Here is a 20971-nt window from a genome sequence, read left to right on the forward strand (position 1 = left end):
AATGAGGCAGGAGGCTGTGGAAACTGAAAGTGATCTTTGGGCACTTAGTGAGAGTTTAAAGAAGAAGTTGGACTAATGTTAAAACTACAACATGTGATAAAAGTTAATAACAGTATAGAATCAAATAAAGCTGCAATCACAGTTTATCATTTCAATATTCTATTTAAGGAGGAAAGAAATGTTTAAAGAATCAGCTGAGGCACTGAGAGACCCTAATGAGCATTAACCTCTTCTTCCCCTGATGGAATAACTCATGAAATTGTGTCTAAATCATGTTTGATATTAGACGAGTGAAATGCAATGAGGGCCTTGTGTTCTCTTATAAACTATGAAAAGGTAGATTAGTCAAAATTAAGTTTGATGAGTGTATCACAATAAACAGTGTGTTATTCTTTACTGGTAAATTACATTGTGTGTTTTTTTTCTAGGATTCAATTGATTGGTTTGAGGAAATCATTGAATTTGCATGTGCTGCAGTATGAGGACAACAGTGTTGATCCAAATTAAATATCTCCTTGCCTGAAGTGAACTGGAGGCTGGATTGTGATTGGATGAAAAATGACAGATAATGACAGGGCAACCAAACGACTTTGATGGTCAAACAGAGAGCAGCGATGAGAACGATGCATGCTAATGATTCAGGAAATAGAAAAAATGTCAGAAGTTAAAGGTAACTGACCCGACAGCAGTGGAATGAAATATATTGTGCTGACTGTTTCTGTAGAGGCTTATAGTGCTTATAATCAATCAAGATCAAAGCTTGTGAGTCATTTACGGTATCTGCATCCACGGGTGAAGTACCTGCCCTGTAACAGGAGACTTTCTGTTTCAGATCATCCTGATGTAGTTTAATACGAAATGGTGAAAAAAGATATTGTAATCTACCACTAATTATTATTTTATGCCCCTTTGGGACAAGAGAAAAAATAAGGAAAAGGATGATCAGACAACTTTCTTGGCCAAAACGACTGCTCTATATTTAGCATCGGAAGAGCACCATTAGAATTCATTTGGAGGAGAAGTATTTGAATCTTTAGCAGCATAAATGCTCCACAGAGCTTGTCTGTCTGATGTTTGCGGTGATTTTATCGAAGATTTTTGTTTGAAAATATCTACTGGGAAAGTATAGGGGATATCTGTGTAGGTTATACTTCTTCCTAATGAGATGGTTACTATACAAACATTGTTTGGAGCAACTTCTCGCAGATTTTGTTTCACTTTTAAATTGAAAACAGTTAGTGTTTTCATCATGTTTCATATCTATCTAAAAAAATAATAATAATAAAAAAAAAAAATCTGAATTTCCTGAGGGAACCTTCCCAAGGGATTAATAAAATTCCTATCTATGTTAAAAAAATTAATTGTGCTAATGTCAAAATGTAGATCAGAAAAAACAACACTTTGTCTATGATTAAGATCTCAAAGTGAAGACCTCATCATGATTGTTTAATGTGAATTATCTTGCAAATAACACTCACTATTCCACACTATTTACAAAGACTAAATAGTACAAACATTAACTCTCTCTGTGTTAACACTCCACTATTTGGTATCCATTTCCAAAGGCAGCACATGTAACTCTAGCAGCTCCATTGTTCCTCTGTGTGACTCTCAGCTCAGTATTCATATCATCATCAGTGTTATGTTCAGAAAAGTAAGCAGCTAAATCAATTCAGCATCCTCTGGCAGAGAACAGAGCTCGCTCCCATTACCTCTGAGTGTCTTTGCTCGGAGCCGCTCTGAAGCTTATGTGGATTCTTCAGCTGTTGTTCCAGTTTGTGGATCTCCTGCTGGAAGAAATCTCTCTCATGTTCCCGGTCCACGGCTTGTTCCTGGACATGAAAATACAGACAGGAGGCAGAAAGAAACGTAAATGAATGAATGCTAATTTTAAATACAAAAATCAATAAAAATGAATTTGTTTTTGTTTTAATTTTCAAAGATAACTAAGAGAAGCATTATGGGTTCCCATATGGTTAAATTTTGAATTTAGAGCATAAATCACAGTGGTGTTTTCTTATAAATCTATCATGGGGACTTTGCATGATTAAAGATTTAACAGAAACTCAAGGACAAAAACCGACACAATTGGCTGTTAAAAAAATAAATAATTTGTCCTTCCAATTATAGAAAAAAAGCCTATTTGATTTAAATGTAATTGGAAAAATAAGTGATTTAGAAAAGACAGTAAGTTTACAAAACGACTATTTTCATGTTTGTGTGACAGACTACAGCAGGAATCTGCACTCAAACGAGCGTCAAGGCAACATCGTGCCAGCTCCTGTACAAGAGGCCCAATTACCATGATGGGAACACAACTCATTAGAGCGTGAGCACAATATGATGTGAATTCCTTCCCCCAGCATCATTATGAAAGCATCAGGTTAGCTCTTAAGTGGATTTTTAAAAAACTAATAAATGAACAAACTCTTGTTCATTTTGGGATCATCTACTCATAATTTCATCTCCAATGAGAACTGGCAGTAAAATGTAATTCATGATTTAATGCTGCCAAAAAAATAAGGATGAAATCAATTTGTCACTGCGGTTGAAATCTATATTCTTTTGAATTCTGGATCGACTTTCCTCGGACAAACTGTTCTGCATTTGTAACTACAAGTGATTTTCTCTGTCACTTACGTCGAGGAACCTCCTGTTCTTCTCCAGCTGTTTCTCCAGAGCCTGGATCTGCTGTTGGAGGTCCCCGCTCTCCGTCCTCTGAGCGTGCTCCAGCTCGATCACCTTGTTGACCTGCTCCTCCAGCTCCGCCTCCAGCAGCTTCACCTGCTTCAGGAGGTCGGCGTTCTCCTTCTCCGCCTGACGCTGGACCTCCACCTTCTCTTTCATCAGCTTCTCCGTCTCCTCCAGCAGGTCTGCAGAACACAGCGCGGGGGATGAAGTAAGAAATCGCCGCTTGTTCACCGATGAAGGCTAAATGCAAGATGATTTCCATTCAGGTTTTGATTTAGGTGAAGCTGAGATGGGGATCATGAAGAGTCTGAAGTCTGTTTAGCCATCAGATTGTTTCAGATACAAAAATTCTTGTAACAGCTTTCTTATTTGAAATGTTGCAATTTCATATGTCGGATTGCTTTCATAGTTTTTGTCTGACTAACTTCAGACTCTCAGTCCCAACATCTCAGTCAACCTCCCAACATAATGCCCCATCACCGAACATGATTCCCCACCATGACGCCTCTTTGCTCCGCGGCCACCAGTAACCAACCAATACCAGTCCACCCGGGATCAAACCCCCCGCAGGATTAGTGCAAAAGTAAAAAAGGTGAGAGAGTGCAGATGATAGAACAAACATGTGGACAGCCCAGACATTGAAATATCCATGCCCAATAAAAGCATTTACAGGCAGGGGGAGGGACTTCCTGAACAGCCAATCATCTCACTCGTTTACAGAAATGCTGTAAACATAGCGTCTGCTGATCTTAGAAATAAACAGACGCCTCAAACAGAGTGAAGATGATTGACGATTAGGAAAAATTATTCTGTATAAATGGCTAAAGAAAACTTGACTGGTATCATGCTAAAATGATGCTAACACTGACTCCAAGACATAAAAATGACAAACCAGGACATAAATCAGTCAAAATGAAAAGCTGAAGCAAAGGTTAGTGGCTGATCTGAGTGAGTTTGTGGGCCCATAGCAAGCAAGCTCTAAGCTCTGTTGGTGAGTTGTTGGATTAGGGTTAGAGAGATCAATCAGCTACAATCAAAAGAACATATAAGAGATATGACTGAGCCATGCTCAAAGTGGACACACCTGCTTCAGGTGCTGCAACCATTGCAGCTTCAACTAGGCCTACAGGAGAATAAGAAAAGCACAGGAATGTAACATGCTCTTTTTTGTGTGTCGTGAACAGGAAAACTGTCAGATAGAAAAGACTGAAGGAAGAACAGCGGTGCTTCTCTGACTGTTTCGTAGCAGGAGGTTAAAGCTGGTGAAAGGATGCTGTGGAAAAAATATAATGTTTCAGAGAAAGCCCTTCTGGTTCGTACCCTTACACACAAAATACTCACCATTACACTGGAAATGAACTCATGGAAAACCTTTTTGATAATACAGGAGGGATAATGCATGATCAACAGATACAGTTTACAATCCTCTGTAAAAGTATGACTCATGGCACAAGTAGTGGTACCAACTGTTAAGAAATATTGATAAGCCAAGAGACATGTCTCTGCATTTTTCCAGGGTAGCGGATATTAGACAAGATTTAATTTGGGATGCCAGTCAGAGGAAAGTCTGTCTACAACAGTAAAACAAAATAAAAAAAACATTGAATATTTGATCATTGCTTGTCATGCTTGTTGCTAAAAACTTAGCCGAATCACGGATAATAAATATTTGGTATTACAGTACATGGCTGTGTTAAACACTTGATTCTGATTGGTCAATTGCTAAGAAGAGGAAACCGTTACTAAGAAAGGCAGACTGTTGCTAAGGACGAAGCAGACTCTGGAGCAATAACTGTCATCATATCAGGCTGCCAAAAGTTGGATTCATTTGATGTCGTTTGGTTTAATGTGAGTAATATGAGCTAATTTGGCTTATTCTAAGAAGGCTACAGAGTTAGCAGTTGGATGTGTGACAATCTGTTCAGTGGAAGAAATAAATTATATTTACATCAATAAAACTATTTCCTTATCAATGTTTTTTTTTTTTTTCAAATGATTGATTTCCTAAATATGTTGCTGTGTTATAAGAGGGCATCGGCGTGTGTACTGTCCATACACATTAATATGAATGAAGAGCTACAAACAACAACTACTGTGTTGCCTGTAGTGTTTACTGAAGCTGGGTTAATGATTTAAACAGAATCTACCTGTTTGATGTAAATCAGTGAACACTTTTTGTTCAATTCATGCAAAAGTGCTCTTCTTTGATACACTAACAAGCACAAGTAACTCAAAACTTTGTTTTTAGAGTTGACATTTTGAATTTTAGTTTCCTCATTCTTTTAATCTTGTGTCTGATGATTTCCTTTTTCTTTTTTCTTTTTGCTTCCAGCTGAAAGCATGAGGATTTTCTATGCGCAGGTTATGACATAATCTGTTTTCTTTCCTTCAGGGATTCTGGGATACATACGGAGCTCGCGGGGCCCAGCTTGCTCCCTCATGGCATCTTGTTGCCGTGACAGCAGCTCTCGCTCCTCCTGCATCTCAAGCCTCTCCTGCTCCAACTCGTGCAGCCGGCTACTTGTCACCTGAAAGGAGAAACAAAAATCACTTCTAAATAATTGCATGGTGTCAACAAAACGATGTTGATGTTTAACACAGTCCTTTTTGTACAGCTTTCTTTGCATTTGGCTTAAAAAGTTGTAATTGTTTGATTTGGGCTTCTAATGAGATTTGTTGAAGTTAAACCATAGACTATCGCTAGCCTCACCCTTGAAGTGCTGCAGCCTGGATGTGTTCATGATGATACGTGAATAAGATCCATGACAAGCTAATTAACCTTTTTTATTATGTTTCTTCCTCTGCCAGAGATTGTAACTAGATTGAAACTCAACCTTAAGTAACCGCTCATGAGTCACAACTCAACTGTGCCCGAAGCAAAAAAAAATATAAAGAATCTATCCTTAAACCCTGTCAGATCATGTAGCTTCTCCCAGTAAGGTAATTATTTTGGAGCTGGAATGTCTCACCTGCAGCTCTTGCTCGAGGCTCAGCTGGAGCTCTTCCTTCTGACGCAACTGCTCGTCCAACGCAACCCGCTCGCCCGTGTAGCCATCAATCACACCTGCATGTGGACAAACACAAGAAGACAGTTGTGAAAGACGCTGAAATAGAAACCTTTTTACCATGTTTTGATAAGTTTGTACACTTTTTTTTACCTTCACATTCTTGTGATTACTCAACCGAATAATTGAGATAAATTACTTAGAGCCCAAGCTCAAGTCACAGCGCGCACACACACACACCACACACACACACCCCCCCCCCTCCCCCCCCGGCAGCCATCCAAATGAGCGAGCGCTTAACAGAGGCACTCAAAAAATCCAAGGTTACTGACAACACAACCGCGAAACAATAACATCAAAGCGTACATAGCAAGTCACACAAACATGCACCCTTTAGAAAATTTCCTTTTTTAAATACAACAAGTCTAGGTATTATAAAATAAAAAGGTTGAACACACTGAAGCTAGCTCGATAAGTGTCCTAAATAATCCTTTGATATAATTATAATGGTTTACAATTTACACAGACCCTTGGCTTGTTAGTCATGGTTGAATCACACATCATATGTATTAGCATATATATTGTATATATACCTGCTTTTTACTTTCTGTCTCTATAAAATTTGCTGATGGAACATGATTTTAACATACTGTACATTCAAAGTGACCTGAAAGACCATATTCCTTCTTTTTTTTTTGTCCGCATATTCCTGTTAAATTCATTTGATTCTAGATGTTTGAATATTCTTCATACAAATATGTTGATCACTTTTTATCCGTATCAGGGACAACCAGACAAGAAAGATCCAGGAAAATATCACCAATGTGGAGAAACATTTCAGAGAGATGTGGCAACTGTTCGCACACTGTAGCAGTGGAGGAGAACACAAGCCAACATGTCTGACCCATTTAGCTTGACATGAAGCACAAGACGCAGCAGTAAACACAATGAAATTCTCCATCATTACTGTACGGCTCTGTCACAGGTCATCGAGCATGAAGCAGCACCCGGACGCTTTTCAGTTTGTAGTAACAGGAGAGGACGAACGAACAGACATGATGGTGTGAAAATATCTGTTCTTTTAGTATATTTACTTTTTTAAGTATATATTTATTTCTCCTTGTTTATTATCTCATCCAGGCTCTTTAAGCTCTGTGTGTTTTATAAAATAGATAAAGCCAGATGGTAAATGTCACCTGTGCTGTCAGGTGATTACTATTATTGCAGCCATCTGAGCAGGAACTGAAGCTGTGTGTAACGTTTGCCTAAGGAGGGAACCCGCCTTGATACACAGCTGTCACATGTACATGATCAGTGGCTAAAAAAATAAAAAAAACATTATCTGCCAACTACACAGGGCTATCATGAGAGTTTGTAATCACATTTTCCTTTTTGCCCGTACTGAATTAGGAAAAAGGACGTTAAAGTATGCTGCTCCCTCTTCTTGGAATCGGTTGCAAAATACTTTAAATCTTCGGGAGCTGGTTTCCTTGAATGTTTTTAAAGGTCGTCTTAATGTTCTGGAGGCAGAAATATCTGACTGTAGATGTTTTAGCTAACTTGTACTGCCCTTTTTGATCGCTTTGTTGCTGATGACTTATGACAGATTCTGATGAATGGTCCTTTTTGTGATTCCTGTATTTATGTGTTTTATGTCTGAAACCCGGTAATTGTGCTGCTGCCTGTCTTGGCCAGGACGCTCTTGTAAAAGAGATTTTTAATCTCAATGAGACTTTTTCCTGGTTGAATAAAAAAAAATTAAATTTAACAACAATTCCAAGATGTTCATACTGTCCATTTTATTTTGTTAGATGCTACTCTGTAACAGAGGAAGACATTCAACCCTCTGACATGTAATGTGTCACATCAATTAGAGGAGAGGATGTTTTCTCCAGGTTGAGCCTGTCTCTTGGGTTCATTCAAACCAGTTTCAAAAAAAGGGCCGCACCCTGAGTGATACCTGCGTGGCCTCACCTGCACAATAGGAGGAGAATTATATCTCTCTCCCTTCAGAGGCATTTGCACAAATATGCACAAATATCCACGAGACACACGTGTCAAACATTTCACACACTCCCTGAAAGCTCATCGATAAGACGCACAAGCAGACAGACATATCTGTTATGTCACTGTACAAGATGAAACTTAAGGATGACTATTCAGCATGTTGCACTCGTTCTCTATTAGAGCTGCAATAAAAAAGTCTATCAACTGGTCAATTGTTCCTCACAAAATACATTTTCAAAAACATTTCAGCAAATTTTCCAAGATTTTTTGTAACCTAAATATCAATTTTAGCTTCTTAAATCAAATGTGATGATTTGCTGCTCTTTAATTTTAATACGGATGGTCAGGAAAAAAAACTCAAAATGGAAGAAATTGATTATTTAATCTAGAAACTAATCAGCAGATTAATCCTCAGTCAATCATCATATGGTGTAGCCTTTCACAAAATTGTTCTTTCGTTTATTTACCATAGCTCACCACATGGCTTACCCTTTAAACATTAAATGCTCTTCATGACAGCAAATATTTGCTAATCTTCAGCACCTCTGTAGGATTACAGAAAACAAACAGCAGAACAGGATACCACTCCAGCTGAAGACAGTTTGAGATTAGGAAAAACTGTAAACTCACCGTCGATCAGTGTGTACACAAAGGAGGAAAGAAACTCGTGTTGAAGATTTGCCAAATTGTGAGAGGGACCTGAAGCTAGCCTAGTCGAGCGGGTTTGTTGTGAGAGAGAGAGCGAGTGTGAAGTCACAGTTGACCCTCACAGACCAGCTGTCTCTGACATGGATGGGGCATCGAGCCGGTTGATCATCACAAAACACACCGAACAAGATGTGTGGCAGCTCTTTGAATCTGGTCTAAGATTGATAGATTTTGCGTTGCTATACTTTAAATACCTTTACCCCCCGACACAATCCCTCATAATTAAGATGTCACACCTGTTCAAACACAAATCATTGACAGGCTGACACACAGAAATCCCCATTTGTCTATTTCTCACCACAGATGGTCTCACACTCCTTTTACTCTCCCTTTCAAACAGCTGATCACATCACTCCCCAGCACACACACCCCCCCTCCTCCAAACACATGCACACATGCATTTCCACTTCAGCACCTTATGCTCCCAGTTTCCTGTCATCACTCTGACATGCACACACATACTGTCAAATCATCAGATTCAGAGTATGTTCTTCATTTCTTCTTACCATGAGGTGGCAATATGCTTGTTTGTTTATGAAAAAGCAAAAAAACTGAAGAACTCACCCTCAGCCCTGTGGAGCTCCAGAGCGAGCTGCTCTCGTGCCCGGGCCTCCTCGGACAGCCTCTCCTGCAGCTCCTCCTGCTTCTGCAGCAGCTCGCTCATCTCCTGGTTGTGGCGGAAGGACTCGCGCATCAGCTCTGTCTGGGTCATCCGGGCATGTTCGAGCTGAGAGAGCAAGAGGACAGAAAAATTGATGCACAGGAATGAGTGTTACAACAGAGGACTGGACTTAGCATTTAATAGGTTTCGAAGAAAAAAACAAAATGAGTCATGTTTTTCAATCAAAGGGTTTAAACTTGAAGGTCAGTTAAAGAAATGGCAGTATTTAGTCAATGGAGGATCCAATAACAGATTCTGTGAGGCCCTATATCAAGCTTTGTAAAAAGGCTTTTTATGTAAGCCCTTTTGACCAATCTGAAAAATTAATCGTAAAGTCATTATTGTGTTGAAAAAAGAGACAGTATCTAACAACATACAGTCTGACACTTAGTGTTGAGGTTTTTAGCTGCACTCTTTTACATTAAATAATTAAAAATAAATCTTTCTTGCTTTTTGTTTGTTATATAGTAAATTTTCTGGCTTATCATTTTTGAGCATAAATCAAAACTAAATGTAATTTGTATCAATTTGATTCTTTGACATGATGTTTCCATGTTACATTCATACATTGGTGTTTTTCTTCACACTAACAGGTAATGTTACAGGGCATGGGCAGTATGTCACTATGGTTTAAAGGTGTGTATATAAGTGTGTAAACTGTTATGTGTGCTTTAGAGATGTTTATGTTTCGGCTTTTCTCTGTAATAAGCACGATCCAATCGAATGTGAAACTGCAGGATGAAGTTCAGAACAAACTCCCTCACAGGGACATCATGTTTATCTTCTCTCATATTACATTTAATATCACAAAATACATACTCAACCCAAAACACACTCTCATTAGTTTGGAGATACTGATTTCAAGTAAAGACCATTTGGTCACAGACCTTTTTATATCTACTTATTATATAAAGTAGATTTCAGTATGCTATCAGTGTGAGTCGTTTATAGTATTTGAAACTGGAAAGCAAATTCATAACTCAAGTCAGGCAAGTTAGACCCATGGTTTTGTTGCTGCTGCTTTTATGGAAATACAACAATTATAAATGATTTGAATGAACTTCCAAACTCCATTCGATCTACAGAGTCCCTCTGCACCTTTAAGAAAAAGCTAAAGACCCAGCTCTTTCATGAATACCTACTAACTTAATGATGATGGTCTCCATATTATTGATGATGATGATGGTTGTGACGATGGTTTTTATTTGATAACAATGACTTATAAGATGGTTTCTATACTGATTAGAGCTCTCAAGAACTGCCCTCAATGTTGTACTTTGCCTCTGGTCACTTCCTGTCAGCACCTGTGTGTCCAATCAGACTCAAAGCTGATTGTTTGCTCTTACTGACATTGTTCCCTTTTTTTCTAGATCCTTGCTTGTGTTGTACTTACTCTCTGATGTACGTCGCTTTGGATACACAATTCCTTGGTTATGTGCATTATGTTAAAAAGACCGACTTTTACATCCATACATACTCATGCAAAAGTCATTAACAAACTGAGGCTTTGTTTGCTAGAGGTGGGGAAAAACTCGTTTCATGTAAAAATTGAGATTCTTATCTTTTAAATTGATTCATAACTTCCAAAAATCGACTAGCTCTTTAACTCAGTAGAATGACACATGGAGCAACAAGAAATTCACTCAGTCTCACAGATGACTGGAGTAGATCCTGAAGTATGCACTAATTCAAAAATAGACTTTGAATCATGAATCCAGAATAATTTTGAATCGAAAATAGATTCTGAATCGAATCGTGATCCCAAGAATCGAAATGGAACCGTGAGACACCCAAAGATTCCCAGCTCTACTTTGAGCAGATGTAACAGAAATGCAAAGTTATCATAAATGTAAAGTGATCTTCCTGTCAGTTCACTGATGACGTCAACTGTGAAATCATCATCATGCAGTAACCAGTCAACCGCCTCACATTTATGTCAGCTACTTTCCATAGATTACCGTATCTCCCTGAGCAAAGGTCTCATTGTAACATGATGGGAACCAGGAAGTGGTAAAGTGACCCATCGAACACTTCTAACCTTTCACTGACTGTTTCAAAGCAGCAGCACAGGCAGAGCTGCCATGCTGCTTTGTTGAATCACATTAAACTTGCATCACATCTGCATGTGCTGGCCGTGAGACAGGCTGATGAAATGTACCTTTAAAATATTAATCAACAGCCCAGTTCTCTTTATTTACAGCGCAGACTGTTTGAAATCACACAAACTATTCGCCGAGCAGCACAGTCATGAGTTAGCAGGTGTAAACTTACTGTATAAGGAGGGGTGGGCAGGGAGATTTTGGAGATAACCTTAAGAAGGTGACCACTAGTCCTGTGATTGACGTGAGAGATATGAGTCTGCACCACCACAGAGTTTTTCTCGGTTAAGGGGCTGCAAATCGGGAATGGTCGGGGGAGTGGGACGCGGGATTCCACCTCGTACACGTCCTGGTCCTCCCCTTCCACCCACGTGGTGGTCTGCAGGCTCGAGTTCCAGTACGAGCGGTAGGAATCCATGGTAAAGGATGGATGGATAAATAAAAGAACTTTGGTTTGTTATGTCCGAGCTGCTTTTCTGGATTCATCAAAAGGAGCTTTCAGTTTGTCATTATCTGCAGGCTGAGCTAGTGCAAATGAGCATGAAGTCCGGTGGGGAAAGAAGCAGTAGGCGATGTTGTTGACGGCTCCAAGCAACAGTTTCTGTGTTCTCCACACACACCGGGTGAGTAAACAACATCTGAAGAGGGTGACATTCACGTTATCTCAATCAGTTTGCTCATTGTGGAGGCAGAAGAACTTCCAGGTAGATATTGAAAACCAGAAAAGAGGTGAGAAAATTCTCTAGTCCTAGCAAAAAGTGTCATCCTCGGCAGCAGGTGGAAGTCCCATCGGGGTCTGACGGATTAAAAACACATTCCTGAACATGACCACGGCAGGTATGTAAACACAAGGCAGACATTTCTTCTTCTTCTCCTCTTCGAAGATCACCAACGCTCTGTCTCTCTCGCTGTTCTCACTGACCTTCTTTCTTCAGAGTGAAACCGTATCATCCCGCTCTGTGGAGCTCACACCCCCACGTCTGTTCTGGCTTGCTCTCTCCTCTCTCTCTCTCTCTACCTACTCTCCCTGCTCTCTCTCTCTTTCTCTCTGGAGATTCATTAACAACACTACGATGCCGTAGCAACCCCCGACCTGCAGAGAACCCCCCCAGGGGCCCCTTTCAACTGTTTGGTCCAAGCCGCAGCCGTGTGCAGTAAATGAAACTCAGCGCCGGGATCATTCACTTGTTCCTCTTTACTTCCTTCTTGTACGTCTGTCATTCCTTCCTCCACGCATGCTCCCAGGCTCGCTCCATAATATTACCCACTGAAGCCAGATCTCTCTTCAATGGGGAGGTGTTCTTACCCCAGGCTGGCAACTGTCACTCGGTTACACTTTACCCAAGTGCTTGAGAGGGGAAAAAAAACTAAAATCGTAAAAAAGGCAGTTTTTCCACCGCTGAAGACGGGAGGATATCTCTCTCACTTCCTACATCGATCGCTCAGAGCAGGATACTGTTCAGCAGAAGTGGGAGGGCAGCAGGTGTGGCTCTAATCATAAAAGCCAGTGAGCCAGGTAGGTTTGTGAATAGATCACACGCTCTGTCTATACACACAAATAACCCACAGACAACACACGCCCTGCCCACAGAAAGTTGTCAAACCAGATTACCTCTCTATGTAGCCGCAAAAGAAAAAAAAAAAGAAGCAATTAAGGTGTTGTGACTCGCTGCCTATTGGTCCCACCTACAGTCTCTGTCTGGCATGTCAGCTGTCACACTGACTGCACACCAACAATTTCAACCTCTCACTGGCAGATAAAGGGAGAGTGAGCAAGAAAACACCTTCAGCGGGCAAATTATTTACAGCAGCAGGTTGACAAAGACACTTAACATTCCTGAGCGGCTTGTTACATCAATCTCTGTTGACCACACCGCTTCACAGACAAGACTAATGGATAACAGATCAATAGCAGCAAGACGATCATTGAGGAAACCATTAGGGCCGTCGCTGATTGAGAGTTTATTGGGCTGTTAATTTTGCACGCATGGAGGGGATGTAAAATGTGTAACATGTAAATCTGCTTGTAAAACCAGAATGAGTCTGTAATCTGCAACAAAAACATTATTTTGATATTTGAGTAGCTTTTATTTTTTTCCCACTTATTCTGGCCCATAAAATGCCAGATAATAAGTGTCACAATTTCATGGAAAACATGTGTTCACGCATATTTTTGTCCCACCTGCAGCGCAAAACAGTTTTTTTTCAGAGCACATAAATTGTATATATATATATTTTTTTTAATTACCAGACCTGGACCTAGAAGATTTTAAAGTTATTTGGGCAATGAAAAAATAGTTTAACCAATTATAACATTGTAGATATATCATCCTCTCAGCTCCTAGTTTTTATGGTCTATGGTCAATGAATGTAAAGAAAATAACTTGTAGTGCAAAAGGCTTTGAACAAAAATATAAAACTGAAAACAAAAGATAAACCAAATAAATTGGATTATTCTCTTTTCTATGATATAAAAACAATTGGGTGAAGAGCAATTTCACAGATGAAAGAAAAAAAACATTTCAATGGATGAAAACATGATGTTAAAACAACATGCACTCTCTGATGGAGATATTTCTTTAAATCTATTTTTAGATCGCCAAGATAAAATCCATCGGAGCGTGAGTAACGCATGAATTTCAGCCCAGGGGAAGATGTGCTGTGCAGTGAGTTACTGTAACACACTCGCTGGCCTAGTTAAACTGGCCCCGTCTCTGCGGGCTGACACCGGACACAGCGGACGCTCTCTACATGCAAGGCCTCGGGGAGGGGGGGGCGGTCTCTGATAGGCTGATCGAGCAAACAAAAGCTCAGTGTAAATACCACTCGTATCTATAGGCAACCAGTGGGAATGAGGCAGCTCTTTTGTGTGTGAATTCTAGACAGGCCAACTTTGTTGCCGGCCACATTCTGCAGTCTCATCCCCATTGTGTCTCCATGAACAGGCGTAGAAACCCACAGAGGGGGTTTACAGTGTCAAGTGTGGCTATTTAAATGTTTTGACAAAGCCTAAATGTGTCACCACCAGAGTGTTCTGTTTAGTTGTTACTTTGAGGCACGCACATACAGAGAGAGGTGTGTTCATGAAGAACGCCACAGAAATCGGAATCTTTTACAAAAAAGAGCCGTCACATTCTATTTGTTGTCCACACACTATGACACCGACAAGTTTATTTTAAATATCTTACTGCTTTGAACCCTTTTTACCTAAAAGGATTTTAAACTCGATGTTAAAACATCAGATATCAAATGTTTGGTATCAAACTTCCAGGAACAATATTTTCAAACCTTGGTTCTTTGAGAAAAGTGTTCCTAATAAAAGTAAAACCAAAACATGATGCTGTGAGGACTGAAGACAAGAGGTGGACTGATTGCTGCTTATCAAAACATTTTTTAGTTTTTACCTGGTTGCTTGTGTCTGTGATCGCTATCAACATCTTCTTCAGAGCCGTCTGGAGTCGACTGCTGATACCCATCAGGTATTCCTCGTTCTCCAGCTGAGTTCCCGCCCCCAACAGCAGGCTGTCAATCATCTGCTGGGACAGCTCCAGACCCTCGTCAGTCTCCGTCTCCCCGGACCACAAACTCACATCCTCTGCACCGGTCAGAGAACTTCCTGGTGAGTGACCTGGTATGACCAAAGGAACAGATGAAAGATTACATTGTCATCATTTTTTGAATAACCAGTCTCCTATAACCTTCTTGACAGGTTTGCAGTTGAATGTGTAAAATATTTGCTCTAATTAGAAAATGCTGTGAGAAAACAATCATGCACGTTAAATGCTGCTAGAACAGTAAATATTTCATCCTCACATAAAGAACGAGTTTAGCAGCTTGGTGGAGGCCAGCCTTCAAAGAAATGTTTTTTGTGTGGTTACTTTGATGCATTTATATTCATGACAAAACAGAATGCGGTGCAGTGCTGAACATAAACCCATGATGACAGTGTAGGCACATGCATCGTCAGGATCAAATGAGTACACGCTCACACGACTGAGCCTCTAGGCTAGTTTATGTGACGTCATCTGTATATAATTTGTATCATCACGTTCTCATTGCTGGAGGAATATTATGATAGCAGGAAGCTGCAGAATAAGTCTGTTATGATGCAGTTTTTTTTTCCATTTCATTTTAATTTTGTTCTTTTAAAGCAGTACAATGTAGATGAATACTTTCTTTTCATTTTGGCATTTACAAAGAATGAAAAGGTGCAGGTTTTGAAAAAATATAAAAAATATAAGAAAACACTTTTTTAAAATAGAAACAACGCTGAAGTTATGCTGTCTGCAAAACTAGGTACAATATTTAATTATTTGCAGCAGAATTTAGGGGACTCCCACCACAATTTTGTTGTTCATAATGTAACAATAACAAATGACATATTTTAGAAGAATTTTATCAGGAAAACTCAGATAATTGGGCAATTCTTTTGAAACATGAGAATTTAGCAGCACTAAAATGAGCCCTGAAGTTAAGTCCCTTTAAACACCTACTGTCCATGATTCTCTTCATGTGCTTTACAGTTCTGGACAAACACTGAAAATCTGCTACAATCATATATCTATATTTAGTCTGCTTTAGTATAGCTGCTAAATGTCATCAAAAAAGTGTGTGCAGCAAGAAGATGTGCTGGTGTTTACTAAGTGTGAAGAGTCAGGGTGACTGAGATATCATTATGAACCCTAATTTAAGATTCTGTAAACACAGCACAGAAACCATCAAGCCAGAATGACACCAGCACAATACGGACTTCCCGTATCCATCGCACAACTTCAGATTTAGGTTTCACTTAAACAAAACGAGTTAAGAGCCTGATGACATATAAGTCCATTGATCCACAACCCTGCCAGTTAGCTGTACTTTAGTATACTTCAGTTTAGCTACTGATGTAGGTTGCTATGGTTTTACTACAATCAGCTTGTGAACATGAAACTTTGTTGTGTTCAGCTCTCATGGATTCCTCATCTTATTGAAGCATTCAGAGGAAGGACAAATCTGATGTTTTTCTGACATCTGAATGGAAGTACAGCCTGTGTCCATGCTACTGTTTGCATGTGATCATGTTTCATTTCTGCATGACAACTGTGCAAACTGATACTCTACTCCATAAAAATAAAGATTAGGATTCTGATCATGGCACCAAAGACTGTAAATCCCCCACTTAGATGTAATGGAGTACCTGTGCATGCTCTTACACTGTTTAGGTTGAAGGTCTCCCTCCCTCCCACTAACTTTCAACATCTGGGGCATTATATGTAAGCATGCTGTATCTTAGACCTCACTTGCCTGCAGAATGAGGTCTCATAGCTCTCTGTGGGGGGGAGAGCGGCGGTGAGCCCTGCTGCCCTCCACTGGAGGCGTCTCGCAGACTTTTCATGTGCAGGCCAATCGTTTCTTCAGCCGCTGCCGTAGTTTTCAGGACGTCAACAAGAACCTGACTGAGTGTCTCGTTTGCCTTATGCAGGACGTTTCTGAAAGCAGCAAGAAAAGTAAGTTAAATAGAAAGTTTCTTCATTCAAATCACAATATTTAAAATGGCAAAAAAAAAGCCTCAGGACAATTACAATATATCTGTCCAACTTACAAAGACCATGCACTAAATACTGAGTGTACTTTGACTCAAATAAATTCATTCAAGGTTATCATGACAGAAACACAAAATGTAAGAATGTCCCTCTTTTATAAAGCATGTCTCTAACTTAGTGAAAACAAAGTTTCTGTCGATACCTTTCAGTTTCTTTATCGGGATACTCTCCATCATTCCATGTGGACACTCTGCTTCCTGCTGCCTGCTTTCCTCTCGCCCCTCCTGGATCTTCCTCTTCAACTTCTTCTTCTTCTTCTCGGGTCCTCAAGGTCTGGACGGGCAGCAGAGAGAACACAGACAGAAGCCCCGTCATTGCAAAGTAGCAGTTGGGTAAAAGACTGCTGAAAACTCTAAACAGGAGACGACAGAGGGGCTGAATGAGTGACCATTAGAAAAAGTGAATTCAAATAAGGCGACGCGTTAAAAACACACACTGCTCGTTTGTGAGCGCAGGCAGACACACACAAACACAAAGACACACTTCTCACTCCCTCGGAGCCCAGAGGAAACACTACTATCTTTGTGCTGCTATGGCAACAGGTGCACCTGAGGCACAGAGACATGCACAGGCAACAGCTCCCCCTGCTGGAGCAACAGCAGAAACGCAGGTTTGTTTCTCAGGTCAAATCACTACCAGACACCACACAGAGCAGCAGACTGAGGATGTTCCTATTGCATGTTCCTTTATCATAGTAAGGCATGCAATTTACTGAAAATTAAAAACAGCAATAAAAAGAATGTAGGCACACACAGCAGAGCACTAGGGTTTAAAAATCATCACCTGATGTGTCATTCATTCAAAAGGTGTAAATCTTCTGCTTGAGGCGTCGTAGATTCACAACAAACTCAGGAACTTTGTACTGAATCACCTCCGAGTGTGTGTTGGAGAAATTCATCTTACAGAGACAAGAGAAGCCGACAGCCTCCCCTGCTATCACACGGTTAAAGTTTAATCATGCAGTAAACGCTTAGTGAAAGCCCAGCAGGCTCCGGGATTAGCTATTCAAGACACTACAAGTGATATAAAAATAAAGAAATGATCCTAAATCAATGTGAGGGAAACAGTTCATGCAGAGCGGAGAGATGAGATACTATGAAGGATGTTAATGTCCATTCAATGTTACTCTTTGACAATAAAAGATAAACGTGTTCCCTGTGAAGTCGGACTGACAAACTCGGATGTCGTCAGTGGTTGAGTTTGATAACTAAAAGTGTTGTTACATGGAAGTCCTTTACATACAGTAAGTAAGACATAGAGGAGAGGATATTTAGTTAAATACTGGTTACATGAGAGGTTAGAACCACTGTGCACATTTGAAGATCCAGTGGGTTAGTTGCTGAATACAAGTCTAACAAGAATACAAGTCTGTCTCCGCATCACAAGATCAAACTGCCTTCACCACAATAATAGTTGAAGTAAACTCAAACAAATACTCTCATTGTAACCTTGTGTTTTTTTATAAAGTCCATAAATGAATGGAAGAGGGTCAAAGCTGTAGAAAAACGTTCATATTGGCTTAAGCATACACAATCAATAATCCATGCAGCACCTGCATTGCGACAAAGTGAATCCTAAAATGAATGACACAGCAGAAATGAATTCTCTCAGAAGACATTGTTATTATATGAAGTGGTGAAAAAGAGGGAGATCAAATCAACACCTGACATGTTACAGTAGAGAGAGACAGAGAGGGAGTGAAACACCGACCTGCTGGGGTCCCGGTTTGTTTTTCTGCAGCTCCTCCTTTAACTTTGTGATCTCAGCGTTCTTCTCCATCAGCTCCCTCTCCAGCCGCTCCTTCTCCAACTCGTGCAGCCAGCCGGGAGAACATATGGGAGTCTGCTCGTCGTTGTCCTCGACCTCCTCTTCATCCAACTGGGTCTGCATGGAGGTGTTGGTCTGACAGGCACTCTTGTTGATTCGGGCCATCTCGGTCTGCTGTGCAAACTCCACAGACATCTGCACTATGACCTGTGAGAAGACGCCGATCGGAAGAAGATTTAACTTTTTCACCAGAGACAGATAGTGCTTAAACAAAGTTATCATCAATTATAGGATACAAAATGATTCTCTATGTTAGATAACTAAATGTAAGTATCTAGAGCTGCATCTCAGGAGTATTTTTAAATATATATTATTCTGCTGTTCATTTTCAAAGTCAGTTGTTTAGTTTATTTTTAAAGCAGCTGACAAAGATGATGACTAATATCCAGCCCTGGAAACATTTTAAAATATCTTTTTTTGTCCACCCTGCAGGCCACAACCCAAGAATATTCAGTTTATGATCACACAAGACTGAGATAAACAAACGTTCATGTTGATAAGCTACAAGCAGCCAATTGTGGACACTCCAATATTTTTTTGTTGGACTAGATTCTCTTGTAAATGCAGCAACTGCCAACTGTTTCCAGTTTTACTGATAAGGACTACACACATGAATATAAAATACATGACCACCTACCTTGGCGACTTCCTCCTCCACTCTCTCCCAGTCTTGTTTCTCTTCCAGCGCAGCGGCCCCGAGGCTCTCAGTGGAGCTTCCTGCTCCGTTCACACCATGAACGCCCTGCTCCCTCTCTCCTCTCTCTCCCGAACGCTCCTCTCTTTTCGGCTCCTCTTCCTTCTCTTCTCTCAGTCTCCTCAGCTCCCTGCTGTGCTGCTCTTTGAGAGCGGCTACTTCCTGGATGTACTTGTGGTAGAGAGCTTTCCTCAGCGCTTGTAGCTGTGCTGTCAGGCCTGCAGGCTGGCCGGGCCAGCGTAACTCTGCACCAACCTGGGATAACTCCTTCTCGGACCGGTCCTGCAAAGAGCGAGGAAAGGAAGGAAGAAAGGTGAGTTACAAGTTTTAAACTTATGAACCAGATAGCAGCAGCGTCAGTCTGTTAAAGTAAGACAGCTAAGATATGAAGTTATGTAAAAAGAAAAGAAAAAAAAAAAACACTCCTGATAACCGTTCCTGAAATAATCATGCTGAAGTTCCCTGTACCACCCTTCAGCCACAATCAAATACACAGCTTTTGTTCTCTTCAGCTCCCCCAGGGATGAGAAAGTGATAAGGGATCTCTTGCATTGCATTATGGCTACATTTTCCACGAGCACACTACCACTCTGTCTTGTGATGAATCCCTGTCTTGTCTGTCTCACGGATACTCAGCTGCTTCAGTACCACTCGCCTCAAGCTTCACATTTCCAAACCACACATGCTCAGTTTTTTTGTTTGTTTGTTTCTCTACCGTTTTTGCTCCTCTTGTCAATCTTCGTCCCTCTTATCTTCCTCTCGAATCTCTGCATGAGGGTGTGAGAGTCACAACCACACGAGCTGAGGGAACTTTGAGGTCGGAGGGAGAGATAGACTAAGACATGATGGAAGTTGGAGTGACGTGAGTGAGAGAAAAGCTTTAAATGGAGCGCAGCTCATTCATGCAAGATAGAGTCCTCCTTTTAATGCAGCAGCAAAAGACAAGAGTACACCCACTAGTTACAAGTTAAAAAGGCAGGTTATGTAACGTCCAGCCCTTTTTAATCGTTAAAGATATAAGACCGTTCATGATGCCGCTGGTGGAGCAAAGCTGAGGGGATTTAGGGCACGTTTTAGCCTGAAGGCTGTGGCTGTGGCTGCCCCCCCCCCCCCCCCCACCCACTATCACTGTCAGAGTCTTAATGCATTTACACGTTTCAGCTCGTAGTAAGATGCGATGCATGTGACACGGAAGATTTAGAGGGTAAAATGTAGCAGCCAAACCTTTGCTGGCTCCTCCCTGTGTCCCTCCATCCTCTGCGAGCTTGACTCAGGAGCGCTGGAGAGGCAGAGGGGAAAAAAAGAGATGTCAAAATGTATTATTTTACAAAATCAAGATAAAGAGCTTGATGCAGTTATTTTTTACTCTCACACTTAAAGAATGCTTAAATGGTAGGACACAACTTCTTCTAACTATTTTATAATAAGTACTTATATAATTAATCATTAATGTATACTATAATGCAAATGACTCAAAGGTACCCGATGCATTTTGGTTGCACACTTATGTGTCTTAATATTTCTGCACATGCACATTTTAACAGCTGTGATGCAGCTGAGAATATTGACGAGACAAAGTTCAAATGACCAAAAGTACTGAGGTTATCACTATAACAAAACAGTTGCTACAAATATGTATTATTGTCTGTGTTATCAATCGGTCTACTTATTATAACTACAACTCTACATATTGA

General features: G+C 40.4%; 1 protein-coding gene across 7 annotated transcripts in view; it reads right to left on the minus strand.

Annotated features, from left to right (window-relative positions):
- Positions 1-20971, minus strand: part of akap9 (A kinase (PRKA) anchor protein 9) — a 67729-nt gene that overhangs the window by 18648 nt on the left and 28110 nt on the right. For 6 of the 7 annotated variants that reach the window (XM_061060024.1, XM_061060027.1, XM_061060028.1 and 3 more), the window contains 12 exons: positions 20502-20556; positions 19221-19559; positions 18467-18730; positions 16899-17029; positions 16458-16642; positions 14576-14799; positions 8976-9138; positions 5661-5755; positions 5102-5219; positions 3776-3814; positions 2641-2873; positions 1713-1832 (listed from right to left, as the gene is read on the minus strand). In XM_061060024.1, coding sequence (XP_060916007.1) covers positions 1713-1832; positions 2641-2873; positions 3776-3814; positions 5102-5219; positions 5661-5755; positions 8976-9138; positions 14576-14799; positions 16458-16642; positions 16899-17029; positions 18467-18730; positions 19221-19559; positions 20502-20556 — 1966 coding nt within the window. The remainder of the gene's footprint in view (positions 1-1712; positions 1833-2640; positions 2874-3775; positions 3815-5101; positions 5220-5660; positions 5756-8975; positions 9139-14575; positions 14800-16457; positions 16643-16898; positions 17030-18466; positions 18731-19220; positions 19560-20501; positions 20557-20971) is intronic. The other variant, XM_061060026.1, reaches the window with a different exon arrangement.

Source organism: Labrus mixtus, chromosome 16, assembly GCF_963584025.1.
Source record: "Labrus mixtus chromosome 16, fLabMix1.1, whole genome shotgun sequence".
NCBI classification, from domain to species: Eukaryota; Metazoa; Chordata; class Actinopteri; order Labriformes; family Labridae; genus Labrus; species Labrus mixtus.